The sequence below is a fragment of the Xenopus laevis genome, chromosome 9_10L (genome assembly GCF_017654675.1).
Source record: "Xenopus laevis strain J_2021 chromosome 9_10L, Xenopus_laevis_v10.1, whole genome shotgun sequence".
Taxonomy (NCBI): Eukaryota; Metazoa; Chordata; class Amphibia; order Anura; family Pipidae; genus Xenopus; species Xenopus laevis.
Window position 1 is genome coordinate 24,997,342 of NC_054387.1, and position 21,021 is coordinate 25,018,362.

At 41.8% G+C, this 21,021-nt stretch overlaps 1 protein-coding gene across 1 annotated transcript; it reads right to left on the reverse strand.

Annotated features, from left to right (window-relative positions):
* Positions 1-7,633: 7,633 nt before the first annotated feature.
* LOC121397938 lies at positions 7,634-10,121 on the reverse strand. The gene is made up of 3 exons (XM_041576233.1): positions 9,648-10,121; positions 9,152-9,322; positions 7,634-8,445 (listed from the first exon to the last, which is right to left on the reverse strand). The coding sequence occupies exons 1-3, from the start codon at positions 9,860-9,862 to the stop codon at positions 7,800-7,802; spliced, it is 1,032 nt and encodes a 343-aa protein (XP_041432167.1). The 5' UTR covers positions 9,863-10,121; the 3' UTR covers positions 7,634-7,799.
* Between the last annotated feature and the right edge of the window lie 10,900 nt (positions 10,122-21,021).

Below are 21,021 nucleotides of genomic sequence, written 5' to 3' on the forward strand. Positions count from 1 at the left end.
ATTCAATTCCCAAATATTTTAGATACAAAGATTGCCTTTTAAATGCAAAGTTTAGCTGGGTAAGTAAATTGTATGGTTCAACAGAGTTACATTCAGAGCTTGAGTCGCGGAGGCCTATTTATCAACCATCTCATATTCACGGATTTTGAAAGCACAACTGAACTCACAAACTCTAAAACTACAAATGTCATGAGATTTATTAAAAATTTACTTCTAGGGGCGATTTACTCAACTACGAATGCAAAAATCACAAAAAAATTGTGATTTTTTTATTCTAAAATCTGACTTTTAAAAAATCACGAATTTTTCGGAATTTATTAAACACAGAGGATGGAAAAGTCCCAATCTGAAAATCCGGCATCTCAGACCTGTCGAGTTTGCATATAAGTCAATAAAAAAAGTTTGATGTGCGCTGGGTTTTGGGCAATACCACAAAGTTTTTCGGTGAAAATTACGACCCAGACGTGATCCCTGCCTGCCCTGCTCCACCACTCCCCCCCCCTTCACCTGCCCTCTGCTGTTGCCGCCCACCCTTCCTTCCTCCAATCTCTGAACGAAAGGAGCACACAGGGTGGGGAGGAGCTGCTGGTGGGTAAGTGGGGGCCCCGGGTTAGAAGCCCCAGTGGGACTCTCACAGCCCAGTCTGTCCCTGTCTAGAATGGTTAAAAATGGTCCAAAAGGATCAGTGGAGCTCCCATTGACTTCTATGGGACTTCAACTGCTTTTACTTGCCCCACTTTTGTATTGTTTTTTTGTGTTTTTTACACTTAATAAATCTCGAAAAAAATTCGTAAAAAAAAAAAACCTGGAAATCCAAATTTTAGTAAATAGGTTCCATAAGGGTGAAACTTCAAAAGAAGGTCTATTATGTACAGATTTACCGTACTACAAAATATTAAATATCCATTCTTATTAATATACATGAGAGGATAGTGCACTAGTACTTTCCTCAAGAAATGAAAAGGGGTCACACATTATGATTTATTTACCTCTTCCACATTGGTAACATTTGCTGCCTTTTTGACTCTCTCTTTTTCTGCCAACACATCTTCATCCACATCATCACTCAGTTTTTTTTAACTTCGACCTTCGATAAATATGCCCCTAAATGTAATTGTAGAGTCACATGACTGCTATAAAGACCTCAGCTTGCAGCCTTACACCGGATTCTAATAGATTCTATTCTATTGCTAACAGGGAAACTCACACTCGGCTAAAAGAAATGGGATAATGCATCATTTACTGAAAAAGAGAAAAGTCATTGTAGAGTCACATGACTGCTATAAAGACCCCAGCCTGCAGCTTTATGCCAGATGATACATAACCATATAAAAACAGAAATTATTTTTCTAACCTGAATAAGGGATCTATAGTCAGGCATCTCAACCCAAACCTCCATTCCAAAAACCAAAGTAGCCCAAAGAATATCATGATATGCAGGTATGGCTGAAAAATAAGCAGAAATTACAGCTGATGGTACATCTGAGATCTCCAAAAGATCAATAAAAATGGATTGCTTTGTGAGTGTGTAGGTTTTGAAATTAGTATCTGCTTAGTGGTTTTATCAAAGGAAAAAGAAAGTCAAATCAGAGAGGTTTTCTAATTCCTTTTTAAAAAGCTCGAAGAGAAACTTTGGTAAAAGTAGTCAAGGTACAAGAATTGGTAGGGGACTATGCCACTACTGTATAAACTACTACAGGTATGGGAAACGTTATCCGGAAACCCCATTATCCAGAAAGTTCCGAAATACGGAAAGGCCATCTCCCGTAGACTCCATTTTATCCAAATTTTTAGAAAAGATTTCCTTTTTCTCTGTATTTATACAACAGTACCTTGTACTTGGACTTGGTACAAACTAAGATATAATTAATCCTTATTAGAAGCAAAAAAAGAGCCTATTGGGTTTATTTAATGTTTACATGATTTTCAAATATTTCTAATGATTTTCAACTTAGGTATGAAGATCCAAATTTCGGAAAGATCTGTTATCCACAAAACCCCAGGTCCCGAGCATTCTGGATAACAGGTCCCATACCTGTACTATACAGTATATAGGGTGGGCCATTTGGTAACAGATATCCTTGTTTTGCTATAGTATAAGTCCATTGCTATGTTTACTGTGTTTCTTACACGCGATAAGAACCGCTCGTTTGACGAGGTTGCCAAACGAGCGGATCTTAATCCAATATGGCCACAAAAGGCGGGTTATATCAGCTTGGCCCTAGGGCCAAACGATTGGATTATAACGAAGGAAATGGGTGCCAACGGGTCATAGGATCGCATCAAGTAGGTGTGGTCTGCGATCGCAGGAAAAATCCAACCTCCCCGATCGACAGTAGGCCGATTTTTGGCCCCACACACTAGCAGATAAGATGCCAAATCGGTCTAAAGGACCAATATTAGCAGCATTAATCTGCCCGTGTATGGCCACTTTAAGGGTCAATTAGATCTGATCTGTTATGGGAAGGCTCCATACAGCTCATTGGCTCGCTGTAGTCCAACCAATGAAACTGGTGAAGTTAGAGGGTTATTTTGTGGTAGTTCTACATAAGAAAAATTCTGTAGTTGCGTTTGAGCAGAAACGTGTTAAGAGTAGCAGAAAACTAAGCTTTATTGTTCAAAATAATTATATTTAGTAATGGGAATGGAGATATCCTTTAACATAAGTAGATAAAACCACGTACTATACACAGCAAGATAATCTCTGTAGCGTCTGCTTCTTCTGGAATAAACTGAAGCTTTTGCTGCAGGAGAAAAATGAAAACACATACATGTTAGTGTTATTCATCCAACAAATTACTTGAAGGGGTTGTTTGCCTTTCAGATAACTTTTAGTATGATGTAGAGAGTGATATTCTGAGACAATATGCAATTGGTTTTCATTTTTAATTATTTGTGGTTTTTGAGTTATTTAGCTTTATATTCAGCAGCTCTCCAGTTTGCTATTTTTAGCAATCTGGTTGCTAGGGTCCAAATTACCCCAGCAACCATGCACTGATTTGAATAGGAGAGGGCCTGAATAGAAGGACCAGTAATAAAAAGTAACAATAACAATACATTACTAGCCTTACAGAGCATTTGTTTTTTAGAAGTGAAAGCTGCAAAGAGTCAGACGAAAAAAGCAAATAACTATAAAATGATAACACATAAATAATGAAAATCAATTGAAAAGTTGCTTGGGATTGGCCGTTCTATAACCCTATAAAAGTTACCGTATAAATATAAATAATACATTCAATTACAGATCTAATCATGATGTAGAGCTTTATATAACTTGCTATATCAGTCATTCAGCAGGACTAACAGGTAACAACAGTGGGACTGAGGACTTTCACAGCCCTATGCTCTTTCCAATTGTAAGGAAGGTAATTCTGGATGATGGATAGTGATGGGCGAATTTGGCGCGTTTCGCCAGAAAATTTGCGAATTTTCCAGCAAAATTTGTGAAACGCCGAAAAATTTCCAAACCGGTGCCGGCGTCTCGTTTTTTACGCTGACCAGGGTCTCGTTTTTTACGCTGGCCGGCGTCCTTTTTTTTTTTGACGCCAGTGAATTTTCGCGGCAGTTTCGCTAATCTTGGTAATTCGCAGCAGATTTACGCCTGGCGAATAAATTCGCCCATCACTATAATGATGGATTGTTTTATGTTGATGGAAAACTTTCATTTTTTAAGCCCAATTTAAAGGGGTTGCTCACAATAACATTAACTTTTGTTATGGTGTAGAGAGTGATTTTCTAGGACAATTTCCTATTGGTTTTCATTTTTTATGTTTTTTTTTAGTTATTTAGCATCTTTTCAGTTTGCAATTACAGCAATCTGGTTGCTATTGTCCAAATGACCCTAGCAACCATGCACTGATTTGAATACGAGACTGGAATAGGCGAGGCCCTGAAAGAAAGTAATAAAAAGTAGCAATAACAATACATTTATAGCCTTACAGAGCATTTGTTTTTAGATGGGGGTCAGTGACACCCCCCCCTTTGAAAGCTGGAAAGAGTCAGAAGAAGGCAAATAATGCAAATACTATCAAAAAGAAAAAATGAAGGCCAATTGAAAAGTTTCTTAAAACAGACCATTCTATATCAACATTAACAACTCTTCTGTCTCTAAACTTCTTTCACTAACCTCCTCCCTAGGCTTATCTTTGTGCTCAGACTCCCCCTCTCACTCCAATGGTAATGCTCTGGATCTCATACAGATGGAGCCAGAAAGAATTGTACATCTGGCGCGCTGTAACGGATCAAGATAAATGCGCTAGTCGCGTCACATGCAGGGAAACACGATGCCCCGACGTTCTCCAAAGAGAGGAAAATAAATTAAAATAGGCGCAATTACACAAACGGCCACCAGGTGGCGCCTGATCGGCACTTCATTTACAGTGTACATCTCTAATACACGTCTCCCTCTCAGATCCATTTTTACTTTCTCCCCGATTTTTACTTAATCTCCTGTGTCCATCTCAGACCAATATTATATCTGTCCCATATCTCTATTTTTTTCATCTGCCTCAGGGTATCTTTCACACTACAAACAGAGCTATAGCCATATTGTAGTGAAGTGTGGTTAGGGTGCTGCTTTGGTAATTTAAAGTCATAGTTTTGAATCCCCCTCTGCCTAATTTTCACTTTATCTCCTTTGTCCCTCTCTCAGCCAATTTTTATTTTGCGCTCTGTCCCTCTGCCTCCCCAATTTTTGCATTATCCCATGTGTCCGTCTCAGCCTGAACTTACATTTGTTCCCCGGTCTCTCTATTTTACTCCGTGTATCTTCTGCACCAAAAGCTATAGCCCAATAGTAGTGTAGTGGTTAGAGGATTGGTTTTGATAATGGAAGGTCATAGGTTTGAATCCCTCTCAACTTGATTTTTACTTTATTCCCTTTAAACCTCTCAGCCCAATTTTTTACTTTATACCCTTTGTCCCTCTGCCTCCCCAATATTTACTTTTTCCCTGTGTCCCTGTCTCAGCCCGATTTTTACTTTATCCCTGTGTCCCTGTTCTCAGCCCGATTTTTACTTTATCCCTGTGTCCCTGTGTCAGCTCGATTTTTACTTTATCCTGTGTCCCTGTGTCAGCTCGATTTTTACTTTATCCCTGTGTCCTTGTCTCAGCCCGATTTTATTTTAACCCTGTGTCACTGTCTCAGCTCAATTTTTATTTTCTGCTCTTTCCCTCTGCCTCCCCAATTTTTACATTATCCCATGTGTACATCTGTCCCCGGTCATTTTTCTACGTGTATCTTCTGCAAAGAAAGCTGTAGCCCTATTGTAGAGTAGTGGTTAGGGAACTGGTTTTGATAATGGAAGGTCATAGGTTTGAATCCCCTCTGAACCCGATTTTTACTTTATTCCCTTTAAACCTCTCTCAGCCCAATTTTTACTTTATTCCCTTTAAACCTCTCTCAGCCCAATTTTTACTTTATCCTCTTTGTCCCTCTGCCACCCCAATATTTACTTTTTCCTTGTATCTCCTCTCTCAGCCCGATTTTTTTCTTTATCCCTGTGTCCCTGTCTCAGCCCGATTTTTATTTTCCGCTCTGTCCCTCTGCCTCACCAATTTTTAATTTATCCCATGTATCCGTCTCAGCCCAAAATTACATCTGTCCCCCGGTCTCTCTACTTTGATCATTATTCTACGTGTATCTTCTGCAAAGACAGCTGTAGCCCTATTGTAGAGTAGTGGTTAGGGAATTGGTTTTGATAATGGAAGGTCATAGGTTTGAATCCCCTCTGAACCCGATTTTTACTTTATTCCCTTTAAACCTCTCTCAGCCCAATTTTACTTTATTCCCTTTAAACCTCTCTCAGCCCAATTTTTACTTTATCCCCTTTGTCCCTCTGCCACCCCAATATTTACTTTTTCCTTGTATCTCTCTCTCAGCCCGATTTTTTTTCTTTATCCCTGTGTCCCTGTCTCAGCCCGATTTTTATTTTCCGCTCTGTCCCTCTGCCTCACCAATTTTTAATTTATCCCATGTATCCGTCTCAGCCCAAATTACATCTGTCCCCCGGTCTCTCTACTTTGATCATTATTCTACGTGTATCTTCTGCAAAGACAGCTGTAGCCCAATTGTAGAGTAGTGGTTAGGGAATTGGTTTTGATAATGGAAGGTCATAGGTTTGAATCCCCTCTGAACCCGATTTTTACTTTATTCCCTTTAAACCTCTCTCAGCCCAATTTTTACTTTATTCCCTTTAAACCTCTCTCAGCCCAATTTTTACTTTATCCCCTTTGTCCCTCTGCCACCCCAATATTTACTTTTTCCTTGTATCTCTCTCTCAGCCCGATTTTTTTTCTTTATCCCTGTGTCCCTGTCTCAGCCCGATTTTTATTTTCCGCTCTGTCCCTCTGCCTCACCAATTTTTAATTTATCCCATGTATCCGTCTCAGCCCAAAATTACATCTGTCCCCCGGTCTCTCTACTTTGATCATTATTCTACGTGTATCTTCTGCAAAGACAGCTGTAGCCCTATTGTAGAGTAGTGGTTAGGGAATTGGTTTTGATAATGGAAGGTCATAGGTTTGAATCCCCTTTCAACCTGATTTTTACTTTATTCCCTTTAAACCTCAATCAGCCCAATTTTTACTTTATCCCCTGTGTCCGTCTCAGCCCAAAATTACATTTGTCCCCGGTCTCTCTATTTTTCCATCTGCCTCCATGTATCTTTCTCACTACACATAAAGCTGTAGCTGTTGCATAGCAGTTAGACAGTTAAGGCCCCCATAGACGCGACGATTCTTCGTTGGCGAACGACCGATTTCAGCGCAGCCCGACCGATCCGTCAAATTATCGTGAGGTTAGTGGGATTCGAACGATGGAACATCTTACGATTTTTCATCCGACATCTGTCAGGAAATTGATCGGCCAGGTTAAAAAATCTTTGTCGGTCCCAGTACAATGTATCTGTGTTTGCAGGGCCAAGCAGGCGGCTCCCCTTTGTTTTCCTGGCAAATTGGTCGTTCTAGTTGATGGACAATTCGAACGTTTGTACGATGGTTCTCAGAAGATCTTGGTCTCACGATGAGGATTGGATCTGTTAAAAATCTGTACATCTATGGCCAACTTAAGTTTTACAAACTTAAAAAAAGTACATTTTAATTACATGTCACTGAGCTACATTAAAGTAAATGGATGTACATTTCAAACTTGGCTTAGCTACCCAGATAAAAAAGCTACTAGCAGCAATTACTTGCCATGGATACAAAATACACAATAGTGATAGCTGGTAAAAGTGTCTTACTTAATGATCACTATTGTCTTTTTTATAGTTGTGAGAAGTCGTTGGTAGTAGTAATTCTCTTCACCCTTCACTGTTTTCTTTGCAGAATCCACAAATAAGTGTGTCAGTCCAAACCCTTTGTTACATTTAAGTGGTGCCAATGATGTGTGAATGCTCAACTAATCCTTGTGCTTTAAAATGCTAATTAGCTGTGGTTCTATTCGGCTACCAAGATCATCTGAACAAGGGCAGACGGAGCTTGATCTCTGCTAAACAAAAGCTATTTAAAACAAGGCAAATGGTTTGCAAAATGGATGTATATACAGTAGTTCCAGTACATGAAAGTAATACTGCTGTACAAGCCCTTTGGGCCTCTAAGACTAAATAGATGAGCCAAAATGGAGGTTCTTTAGTTAAATGTTTATTCAAACTACACAGACAGTACAAGCCCAAGGCAGATCTATTTATTGCTAAACAGTGTATGTGAAGCCAAACAAAACAAACGCACCAATGCAGTAAATGAATATACTCTAAATTAGCCATATTTTTATTAAGCTACACACACGATGTGAATCATTTTTACATCCCTGTAGCCTGTCCTCCTCTCTCTATAGCAACAGGCAGGACGTTTGCTAAATGATCGATGCATTTATTGCATAAGTCCACACTTAAAACATTTAGCCAGTAATCCCGTATTCCATTTATTAGTTCCTCTTTTGTTTTAGGCTTATACACTGTCCTTATATGATACTTTAAGTTTGCCCATATCATTTCTATAGCATTAAAATCAGGAGACTCTGGGGGTGTTCTCTCCCATCTTATGCCCCGCAGCTCCAAGTGGGAGGCAGCAGCAGAGTGCTTGGGGTCATTGTCCTGGAACAGTCTGTGGCCGGAAGGCCAATGTTGCTGGATGTATGGGACTAATGAACTGTCCACAATATTTTCAATAAAGAATGCTTTATCCATTATACCTTCAAATATAACAAGTGGTCCTGCACCTTTCCGAGAAATGCCCCCCCAGACATGAACTTTTACTGGATGCTTTGGTCGTGGCTTAATGGACAGATGGTCTTTTCTATTGAAGGCAAATCTGGCAAATCGCTCCAAAGCTACAGAAGTTTCATCTGTAAAAATGACATCATTAAATGTTTCACCAGAATTGAGCCACTGCTGAGCCTGAATCACCCTCTTCTCTTTGTTTACATCGCGTATCATTGGAGAGTATCTGCAGAAAAAGAAATAAGAATTAAAATGATTTGCCAATATTTGGATTTCTGAGAGACACTTACATTAGGCTAATGCCAGATATGGTCTCTTCACTGGAATCTTTCTACTTAAAGGAGAACTCAAGTAATTTGGCGCAAAACTCCCCCCCATCCCCCCTTAGCCCCCTCCTCCTCCCCCCTGGCCTACCTCCCCCTTGGGCAAATGCCCCTAAGTTGCTACTTACCTCTCTGCGCAGGTCCTGTCCACGGAGTTCACAGGCACCATCTTGTCGCGAGCGCTCTTCTTCCTGCTTTGTCTGCGCATGCGCAGTAGATGGCATTTGCCGGTTCAGCACTACTGCGCATGCGCAAGTTTCCGGAAAAAAAAATCGGTAATCTTCGTGACTTTCGGCGCATGCGTAGTAGTGCTGAACCGGCAAATGCCTTCTACTGCGCATGCGCGAAAAACGCTGGACAAAGCAGTAAGGAGAGCGCTCGCGACAAGATGGTGCCTGGGAACTCCATGGACAGGACCTGCGCAGAGGGGTAAGTAGCAACTTAGGGGCATCTGCCCAAGGGGAGAGGTAGGCCAGGGGGGAGGAGGGAGGGGGCCTATGGGTGGGATGGGGGGAGTTTTGCGCCAAATGACTTGAGTTCTCCTTTAAGGGTAATTACACATGGGAATTTCTTCACACCCACTGAAAATGATTCCAGTATTGTACATACCTGACTTTTCCATATCTCCAACCAAGCTTGCGACGCATCCGCCGAATTGTAGAAAGTGAAAGGTGTTGTTGATATTTTGTAGCAAGGAAAACTTTGATTTGTCTGGCAGTGGTTTCATCATTTTCCTTTGTTATTTCCTCCACAAGAGACATCGTTTGTCTGTATACTGTACTGTACAGTGGAGTAGAATACGTGAAATAATGAAACACTGTGCTACATAAAATATCAATACAGCAGTAGGCAGGATGGTGGAACAGTGGCACATCATGTTACTGGCCCAACTGTAAAATATTTCTAGCCCCTGCCAAATTTTGAAAATAAGACATTTTACTTAAGGCCATATTAACACTGCTTATATGTCAGTTTGTCAATTCCATCCCCTATGTGCCATGGGTTCCCAGAAGTCACATGGACTGCTTATTTATCTGTGTGTGAAGATCTTAAGCTGATCATAGACTTGCAAATACAGTTTAAAGGATACCAATAGTGAACTTACTTATTTGTCGTAGTTGGCCTGTTGCAGCCTGTTTTTGCCTTGCCACTGGCATGATAACGCACAGTTTGTCTTGATGCAGTGATCCCTAAAGTCTGTAATTTTTGGTGAATAGCAGGAACAGTCATTCCAGTATGTGCCATGTCTTCTATCATTTTGTGCACCTCTTTGCTTATCCGCCTAGGCTTGGATTTGTGCATATTGGCGCTGCTCATCATTTAGTACTGTTGCTTGATACAGAAGCTTGGTACTGTAGCTTTACTGCTGTACAAACTGACCACTTAACTTGACAAGTGCTAATAAAAGGTGGAACCTTTGTTTCAACCAACCACATTATCTGACACAATCATTAAGCCAATCAAGTAATGCTAGAATGAATACAATTACTAACACCTACGTACAATAAATGGCAGGTAGCCACTGCATAGCTAAACAAACATTCAGTGTGCTGCACAGTACAGAAGAGTTTGTATTATACCGTTTTGTGTCCTTCTGCAATCAGAATGAAGTTTTATGGAGCACAAAAGAAAAGATCTGCAATTGAAGCAAAGCTGACCTCACAAGTCCCTGCTACACCTGCTAATAATTTGCCTATGCAGGGTCTGAAACGTCCCCTGAGAGAAAACACGGAAAATGTTTCACCACTATGCAAAAAGAGGTCACATCAAAAGACTACAAAGAGGCCAGTGGCAAAAAATAAGGTCCTGTATACATGGAGTACTAATTTCCCATCTATTGCACCATCACTGGATAAAAATGATAAAACTCCTCCAAATGAAACTGTTCCACTTATACAAAACTGCACGAAAGAGCAGGAATCCAGACAAGTCATGTGGACATACCAGACGCAGGGAGTTGCTGCAAATGCGAATCAAAAATTGACGATTTAAAAAATGAAGTGCTGGCTCTCAAGCAAATGCATTCTGATTTTGCCACATTCTTCAAGGACACAATGGAGCAATATGTTGCCATGTTTAGGACGAGGCCCCCTCCAAGATCACCAAGGTCCCCTTGTGTTATCATTGATCAATGTGATATTGAGGACATCCCTTCTGAAACACTTCAGCAGCAGCAGTTGGTTCAATCTCCACAGCCACCAGTGAATTTATCTGCAGATCAATTCCATTCACAGCAACCTCTTGTTTGGAGCTCTGTAGATTTCCAACAATCAAGCACACCCAACTGCAGCACCTCCAGGCTCCAACAGGAGAACCCTTCTGGTTTAACAGACACTGACTCTTCAATCCGCAGATCATTAAGTTTCAATGAAACATGTCAGCAACTATGCTCTGTGGATTTTAGAGTGGGGCAACCCTCATTGTCTATGACAAGTGTTGTTGAGAATGCATCAGGGTCCATAGAACCAGCAATCCCCAGGAACAGTTCCAGTGAAAGGAATGACCAGGAGTGTACATCTGGTTTTTGGAGAGGCACTGCCTAATATCCCCTTGGCACCTATTACTGTTGAGAGAATGGATTTTTTAAAAGTACAAGGTTGTCATAGGCCTCAGCGTTTTGCCCAGCTGATTTTTCAGCACCACGTGCCTTTTCCACTTTATAGTGAGTGGTCAAAAAAAGTGAACTGGGATGGGGCCCGTGGAAAACAAGCACTGCCACGGAATCTTGTAAATGAAATACTGTACCAGACAAAGATTCGTTTTCTAGTTGGTCCAGAGGAAATAAAAAAAATTAAAGACTCCGTTAACTCACTGCTCAGGATAAAAAGAACAGTTGCATGGACAACATATGTATAGGCTATCTAAATATGCAGTAGACAGGCAATAATGTGTTTTGCTTACTTTGTTATTTTATTTAACAGTGAAAACATTTCTGTGATTTGGGGTCTTTCAGTAGTGAAGCGTTTACTCAGCACACAAAGGAAATTGCCCAGATGCACTGCCCTGAGCCCTCAGCATGTGGGGGTGACAAACAAAGATAGAGCAGGCACTAAGTGAAGGCAGACTTCCAACAGGCACTGGTTCAGAGTAAAAGTTTTATTGTGTCCACAGCCTGATGCGTTTTTTGTTTTTTGTTACAAACACTCATACTGTAGGCTAATTATTTAACAGTGTCATTTTTAAAAAATCTTCTTTTATAGTGTTTTGGTGAATATCACTCTGTACTAGTGTGCAAAAAAATAAACAATTTTCATTTTGGGAATATATTTTGTTTCCAGTTTATTCACCGACTAGGGATTCCATAGTTCTTGCACATTGCCAGCCAGTGGCGGATTAACACTACATGAGGCCCTTGGCTACATTTTCGGCAGGGTCCCCCCGACCCCTAGTTAGTTTTTTAATCAGTTCCTTGGACATAATTATACAGAGGAATATTAGATAAACATTTGTGAACAGATGTGCAAAGCCTGCCATGCCCCGCATATATAACAGAGCATAGATAGCTAGAAACTCAGCTGCCATAAAGCAGGACATGACTGCTGCTTACAATGGGGATCAGATAGGATCAGATCAGATAGGCTATAGCCTATGTTAGCCTATTCATTAACCCGCCCCTGTAATGCCAGCATCTATTGAGTGGATTAACAGTATAACTGTAACATACTATGATCTTTTATGAATAGTGAAACATTGTGCTTTACACATTGCCAGTGTCTATTGAGTGGATAGAGACAAACATTGTGCAGGTCCATGTCTTTCCCCTTCCCCCTCGAGTGTCAGCAGACACTGGCAATGTGTAAGGCACAATGGTTTCACAATGGAATAGAACCAAAGCTAATTAGCATTTGAAAATACAAGGATAAGTCGAGCATTCACACATCATCGGCACCACTAAAATGTGCCATAAAGCAGGACAGGACTGTTGCTTACAATGGGGATCAGACAGGATCTGTGCAGCCACTGGGACTGAATGCTGTGTTATACAGATAGCTAGAAACTCAGCTGCCATAAAGCAGGACAGGACTGCTGCTTACAATGGGGATCAGATATGATCTGTGCAGCCACTGGGCCTGAATGCTCTGTCATACAGATAGCTAGAAACTCAGCTGCCATAAAGCAGGACAGAACTGCTGCTTACAATGGGGATCAGATAGGATCAGATCAGATAGGCTATAGCCTATGTTAGCCTATTCATTAACCCGCCCCTGTAATGCCAGCATCTATTGAGTGGATTAACAGTATAACTGTAACATACTATGATCTTTTATGAATAGTGAAACATTGTGCTTTACACATTGCCAGTGTCTATTGAGTGGATAGAGACAAACATTGTGCAGGTCCATGTCTTTCCCCTTCCCCCTCGAGTGTCAGCAGACACTGGCAATGTGTAAGGCACAATGGTTTCACAATGGAATAGAACCAAAGCTAATTAGCATTTGAAAATACAAGGATAAGTCGAGCATTCACACATCATTGGCACCACTAAAATGTGCCATAAAGCAGGACAGGACTGCTGCTTACAATGGGGATCAGACAGGATCTGTGCAGCCACTGGGACTGAATGCTGTGTTATACAGATAGCTAGAAACTCAGCTGCCATAAAGCAGGACAGGACTGTTGCATACAATGGGGATCAGACAGGATCTGTGCAGCCACTGGGACTGAATGCTCTGTTATACAGATAGCTAGAAACTCAGCTGCCATAAAGCAGGACAGGACTGCTGCTTACAATGGGGATCAGATATGATCTGTGCAGCCACTGGGACTGAATGCTGTGTTATACAGATAGCTAGAAACTCAGCTGCCATAAAGCAGGACAGGACTGTTGCTTACAATGGGGATCAGACAGGATCTGTGCAGCCACTGGGACTGAATGCTGTGTTATACAGATAGCTAGAAACTCAGCTGCCATAAAGCAGGACAGGACTGCTGCTTACAATGGGATCAGATAGGATCTGTGCAGCCACTGGGCCTGAATGCTCTGTCATACAGATAGCTAGAAACTCAGCTGCCATAAAGCAGGACAGAACTGCTGCTTACAATGGGGATCAGATAGGATCAGATCAGATAGGCTATAGCCTATGTTAGCCTATTCATTAACCCGCCCCTGTAATGCCAGCATCTATTGAGTGGATTAACAGTATAACTGTAACATACTATTATCTTTTATGAATAGTGAAACATTGTGCTTTACACATTGCCAGTGTCTATTGAGTGGATAGAGACAAACATTGTGCAGGTCCATGTCTTTCCCCTTCCCCCTCGAGTGTCAGCAGACACTGGCAATGTGTAAGGCACAATGGTTTCACAATGGAATAGAACCAAAGCTAATTAGCATTTGAAAATACAAGGATAAGTCGAGCATTCACACATCATTGGCACCACTAAAATGTGCCATAAAGCAGGACAGGACTGCTGCTTACAATGGGGATCAGACAGGATCTGTGCAGCCACTGGGACTGAATGCTGTGTTATACAGATAGCTAGAAACTCAGCTGCCATAAAGCAGGACAGGACTGTTGCATACAATGGGGATCAGACAGGATCTGTGCAGCCACTGGGACTGAATGCTGTGTTATACAGATAGCTAGAAACTCAGCTGCCATAAAGCAGGACAGGACTGTTGCTTACAATGGGGATCAGACAGGATCTGTGCAGCCACTGGGACTGAATGCTGTGTTATACAGATAGCTAGAAACTCAGCTGCCATAAAGCAGGACAGGACTGCTGCTTACAATGGGGATCAGATATGATCTGTGCAGCCACTGGGCCTGAATGCTCTGTCATACAGATAGCTAGAAACTCAGCTGCCATAAAACAGGACAGGACTGCTGCTTACAATGGGGATCAGACAGGATCTGTGCAGCCACTGGGACTGAATGCTGTGTTATACAGATAGCTAGAAACTCAGCTGCCATAAAGCAGGACAGGACTGTTGCTTACAATGGGGATCAGACAGGATCTGTGCAGCCACTGGGACTGAATGCTGTGTTATACAGATAGCTAGAAACTCAGCTGCCATAAAGCAGGACAGAACTGCTGCTTACAATGGGGATCAGATAGGATCAGATCAGATAGGCTATAGCCTATGTTAGCCTATTCATTAACCCGCCCCTGTAATGCCAGCATCTATTGAGTGGATTAACAGTATAACTGTAACATACTATGATCTTTTATGAATAGTGAAACATTGTGCTTTACACATTGCCAGTGTCTATTGAGTGGATAGAGACAAACATTGTGCAGGTCCATGTCTTTCCCCTTCCCCCTCGAGTGTCAGCAGACACTGGCAATGTGTAAGGCACAATGGTTTCACAATGGAATAGAACCAAAGCTAATTAGCATTTGAAAATACAAGGATAAGTCGAGCATTCACACATCATTGGCACCACTAAAATGTGCCATAAAGCAGGACAGGACTGCTGCTTACAATGGGATCAGATAGGATCTGTGCAGCCACTGGGACTGAATGCTGTGTTATACAGATAGCTAGAAACTCAGCTGCCATAAAGCAGGACATGACTGCTGCTTTACAATGGGGATCAGACAGGATCTGTGCAGCCACTGGGACTGAATGCTGTGTTATACAGATAGCTAGAAACTCAGCTGCCATAAAGCAGGACAGGACTGTTGCTTACAATGGGGATCAGATAGGATCAGATCAGATAGGCTGTAGCCTATGTTAGCCTATTCATTAACCCGCCCCTGTAATGCCAGCATCTATTGAGTGGATTAACAGTATAACTGTAACATACTATTATCTTTTATGAATAGTGAAACATTGTGCTTTACACATTGCCAGTGTCTATTGAGTGGATAGAGACAAACATTGTGCAGGTCCATGTCTTTCCCCTTCCCCCTCGAGTGTCAGCAGACACTGGCAATGTGTAAGGCACAATGGTTTCACAATGGAATAGAACCAAAGCTAATTAGCATTTGAAAATACAAGGATAAGTCGAGCATTCACACATCATTGGCACCACTAAAATGTGCCATAAAGCAGGACAGGACTGCTGCTTACAATGGGATCAGATAGGATCTGTGCAGCCACTGGGACTGAATGCTGTGTTATACAGATAGCTAGAAACTCAGCTGCCATAAAGCAGGACATGACTGCTGCTTACAATGGGGATCAGACAGGATCTGTGCAGCCACTGGGACTGAATGCTGTGTTATACAGATAGCTAGAAACTCAGCTGCCATAAAGCAGGACAGGACTGTTGCTTACAATGGGGATCAGATAGGATCAGATCAGATAGGCTGTAGCCTATGTTAGCCTATTCATTAACCCGCCCCTGTAATGCCAGCATCTATTGAGTGGATTAACAGTATAACTGTAACATACTATTATCTTTTATGAATAGTGAAACATTGTGCTTTACACATTGCCAGTGTCTATTGAGTGGATAGAGACAAACATTGTGCAGGTCCATGTCTTTCCCCTTCCCCCTCGAGTGTCAGCAGACACTGGCAATGTGTAAGGCACAATGGTTTCACAATGGAATAGAACCAAAGCTAATTAGCATTTGAAAATACAAGGATAAGTCGAGCATTCACACATCATTGGCACCACTAAAATGTGCCATAAAGCAGGACAGGACTGCTGCTTACAATGGGATCAGATAGGATCTGTGCAGCCACTGGGACTGAATGCTGTGTTATACAGATAGCTAGAAACTCAGCTGCCATAAAGCAGGACATGACTGCTGCTTACAATGGGGATCAGACAGGATCTGTGCAGCCACTGGGACTGAATGCTGTGTTATACAGATAGCTAGAAACTCAGCTGCCATAAAGCAGGACAGGACTGTTGCTTACAATGGGGATCAGATAGGATCAGATCAGATAGGCTGTAGCCTATGTTAGCCTATTCATTAACCCGCCCCTGTAATGCCAGCATCTATTGAGTGGATTAACAGTATAACTGTAACATACTATTATCTTTTATGAATAGTGAAACATTGTGCTTTACACATTGCCAGTGTCTATTGAGTGGATAGAGACAAACATTGTGCAGGTCCATGTCTTTCCCCTTCCCCCTCGAGTGTCAGCAGACACTGGCAATGTGTAAGGCACAATGGTTTAGCTCAGTGCTGTAAATTAAAAAAAAAAAAGAGTTTAAACAAAAAATGCACTATCAGGTCTCAAACCTACAGTATGATGTTACGTTTGTAAAACTAGATGTCTAACTGCTATGCAACAGCTACATGGAGGCAGATGGGAAACATAGAGAGACCAGGGGACAGATGTAATATCTAGCTTATTGGGACACATGGGATGAAGTAAATATTGGGGAGGCAGAGGGACAGGGCAGAAAAGTAAAAATCGCGAGAGGGACACAGGGTAATATAAAAATTGGTCTGAGAGAGGAACACAGGGCTAAAGTAAAAATTAGGATGAAAGGGGATTCAAACCTATGACCTTCCATTATCAAAACCAATTCCCTAACCACTACACTACAATAGGACTACAGCTCTGTGTGTATGCTGGAAGATACATGGAGTAATATGAAAAAATAGAGAGACATGGGACAGATGTAATGGGCTGATAGGGACACAAGAGATGAAGTAAATATCGGGGAGACAGAGCAGATAATGGACTGACAGTGACAGAGGGGATAAAGTAAAAATCAGGGAGACAGAGGGTGAAAGTAAAAAAAGGTCTGAGAGGGGATTTGAACCTATAACCTTCCATTATCTAATCCGTTTCCCTAACCACTATACTACAATAGGGATACAGCTCAATCTGTAAACTGGAAGATACACGGAGGACGATGAAGAAATAGAAACCAGGTGAGAGATGTAAAATCGGACTGACAGGGACACATGGAATGAAGTAAAAATAGGGGAAACAAAGGGGCAGAGCTAAAGGGCAGATGAAAAAACAAGCTGAGAGATGGACACATGGAATTATGTGAGACACTGGGCAAAGAAAATTCAGGGAGAGGAAGAAAGACATGAAGGTGGCTGAGAGAAAAAGAAAAAAGTCAGTGAGTATGACATATAAATCGTTTCAGTTCTTAGTATAAATTAGAGGGGGAGTAAGTTACATATAATGGGGATTGAACACTAAACTCCTTGGTCCAAAATGAAGCACTTAATCCGTTAGGCCACCACTTGAAAAGCTTAAACATCGTTTCTACATTGCCTTGTGTTTGGCGGCCTCTAGTGGCAGAAACTGGTAATACATGCCTGTAAATGCACTAAACGCGACTAGGCTTCGTGACACATCGCGCTTGCTGCAGCTTATCTAGCGTTATAGCGCGATAAATGTACAAAACAGAGTGACTCCATCTGTATTTACCAGACTCTGTTCAACCTCCAATTTTACTAACATTTCCCCTCTCTGATCACAATATGCTCACATTTCAACTCTCACTAACTCCCTCCTCACCCCCTGCTATTCCCCAAACACGTACTTACCGTGACTTGCAAGCTGTAGACGTGTCACATCTCTCTTCTTCCTTTGACTCTCTTCACTCTAATATCTCAGCCATCTCATGTCCTAATGTGGCTACCTCTGTCTACTATAGTACTCTCACCACTGCCCTAAATGAGCTTGCTCCTATAAAAAGTAAACGTTCTCGACCCAAACCACTTCAACCTTGGCATACTGCTCAGACAAAAGCGCTCCAAAGACACTCACGTGCACTTGAGCGTCGCTGGCGCAAATCCCGTTCAGAATCAGACTTTTGGAGCTACAAATCTGCCCTGCGCTCCTTTAACACCAGCCTCTTCCAAGCCAAACAAACATACTTTACTTCACTCATTAACTCCCTTTCTAAAAAACCAGCACAACTTTTCTCCACCCTTAACACTCTCCTTTCCCCTTCTCCACCCCCTCCATGCACATCTGTCTCTGCTCAAGATATTGCTGAGCACTTCAAAAACAAAATTGACACTATCAGAAGGGACATTACACTACTCAACCCCCCTAGACTTCCACCACCCTCCCTCCACACTCCCCAGTCTCTCCTGTGCTCCTTCACCCCTGTCACTGATGAGGAAGTCTCAAAGCTTCTGGCCTCTTCTCACCTTACCACCTGCCCGCTTGATCCAATTCCCTCAAAACTTCTCCGCAATACCAATCCTTGTCTAATCAAAGCCTTAACTCACCTATTTAATCTTTCGCTCTCAACTGGACTGTTTCCTTCTCAACTAAAACATGCTCTTGTCACCCCCATTATGAAAAAACCCTCTCTTGATCCCTCCAATATTGACAACCTCCGACCTATCTCTCTGCTACCTTTCATCTCTAAACTACTTGAGCGCCTAGTCTACAACCGACTTACCTCATTCCTCTCTGACAATAACCTGCTGGACCCCCTACAATCTGGTTTTAAGCCACAACACTCCACGGAAACTGCCCTGACTCGACTAACTAATGACCTCTTAACCGCCAAAGCCAACAATCATTTCTCACTACTAATACTGCTTGATCTCAGCCGCATTTGACACTGTAGATCACCCTCTCCTCCTCCAGTCCCTCCAGTCGCTTGGCCTTCGTGACACAGCCCTGTCCTGGTTCTCTTCTTACATCACCAATCGTTCCTTCAGTGTCTCCTACAATGGAGTATCATCTTCTCCCCTACCTCTTTCTGTTGGAGTTCCCCAAGGCTCTGTCCTGGGACCATTACTATTCTCCCTCTATACTTCCTCCCTTGGCAAATTAATAAATTCGTATGGTTTTCACTACCACCTCTATGCTGACGATACTCTCATCTCCTGATCTCAACCCAGAACTCCTAACTCGCGTCTCCTCCTGCCTGTCCGCTATCACTACCTGGATGACGCAACGCTACCTTAAATTAAACCTCTCTAAAACTGAAATGGTTCTCTTTCCTCCAACTAACACCAGTAGCATCCCCGAAGTATCCATCATAGTTAACAATTCCACTATCACCCCCTCTCCCCAGGCCCGGTGCCTTGGGGTTATCCTAGATTCTGCCCTGTCATTCACTCCTCATATCCAGTCACTTATTAAATCATGTCACTTCCACCTAAGGAACATATCCAAAATACGATCATTTATCACCCAAGACGCTGCCAAAATTCTTATTCACTCTCTCATCATATCGCGTCTAGACTACTGTAACTCTCTTTTAATTGGCCTCCCCCTCCAGAGACTGTCACCTCTCCAGTCCATAATGAACACTGCTGCGAGGCTCATACACCTCAGCAACCGCTCCTCCTCTGCCTCGCCATTCTGTCAATCCCTGCACTGGCTTCCGTTACCTTTCAGAATCAAATTCAAATTAATGACACTGACTTTCAAAGCACTTCACAACTCTGCTCCACCCTACATCTCTGAACTCATCTCTATATACTCACCCACTCGCTTACTACGCTCCTCTGCTGACCTGCTACCCAACTCTTCTCTCATTACCTCCTCACATGCTCGCATTCAAGACTTTGCAAGGGCTGCACCCCTCCTCTGGAACGCTCTTCCACGGTCTGTCCGACTTTCTCCCAACCTTTCTGCTTTCAAAAAATCTCTGAAAACGCACTTCTTTCGAGAAGCCTACCCTCACTCTGCTTAACTACCAAACGCAACACCACATACAATACCACATTTCTCACCCACTTAATTCGATCTTGCCCACTCCCACCCCTTGTGTATTACTCCCTTCCCTTTAGACTGTATGTCTATGCATAGGGCCTTCCTCACCTTTTTGTACCTGTATTGATTGTGATGTTTGTTACTCCATATATTCTATATATGTTATTCATGTGATGTAGTTGTATAATCACATTTACTTTACAGTGCTACGCAATATGTTGGCGCTATATAAATACATGTTAATAATAATAATAATAAAAACATACTAAACATTAATTTAAAGATGCATCACTCCTTTAACCATAAGCAATTAGTGGCATTTTAAATTTAGTATATTATAGAATGGTCTGTTTCAAGCAACTGTTTAATTGGCCTTCATTATTTTTTTTTATATAGTTTTTTAATTACTTGCCTTCTTCTTCTGACTCTTTCCCCCATCTAAAAAACAAATGCTCTGTAAAGCCGCAAATGTATTGCTACTGCTACTTATTACTCCTCTTTCTATTCAGGCCCTCTCCTATTCACATTCCTGTCTCTCATTACAATCAGTGCACAGTTGCTAGGGTAATGTGGACCCTAGTGACCAGATAGCTGAAATTGCAAACTGGAGAGCTGCTGAATAAAAAATCTAAATACCTCGAAAAGTTCTAGAAGTATTGTTTGGCGTGTATGATTACATAGGGAATCTTTTCGGGCTTAATGTGTAAAAAGGATCATTCAGTGCAACGTTTGTCTTACGGTATGTGATCAAAACGAGTTTTTAATTATGTTTTGATTTATGTTCTTTTCTCTGCTGCCAAGTTCTTCATTTTAAATCATGTGCTAGGAGGGATCAATTGCAGGATTTTTTGTGTGTACATAAAATATAAGAGGACACTCTAGAGATGAATTTGCTCAAATAAAATGACTGCACCAGTGCA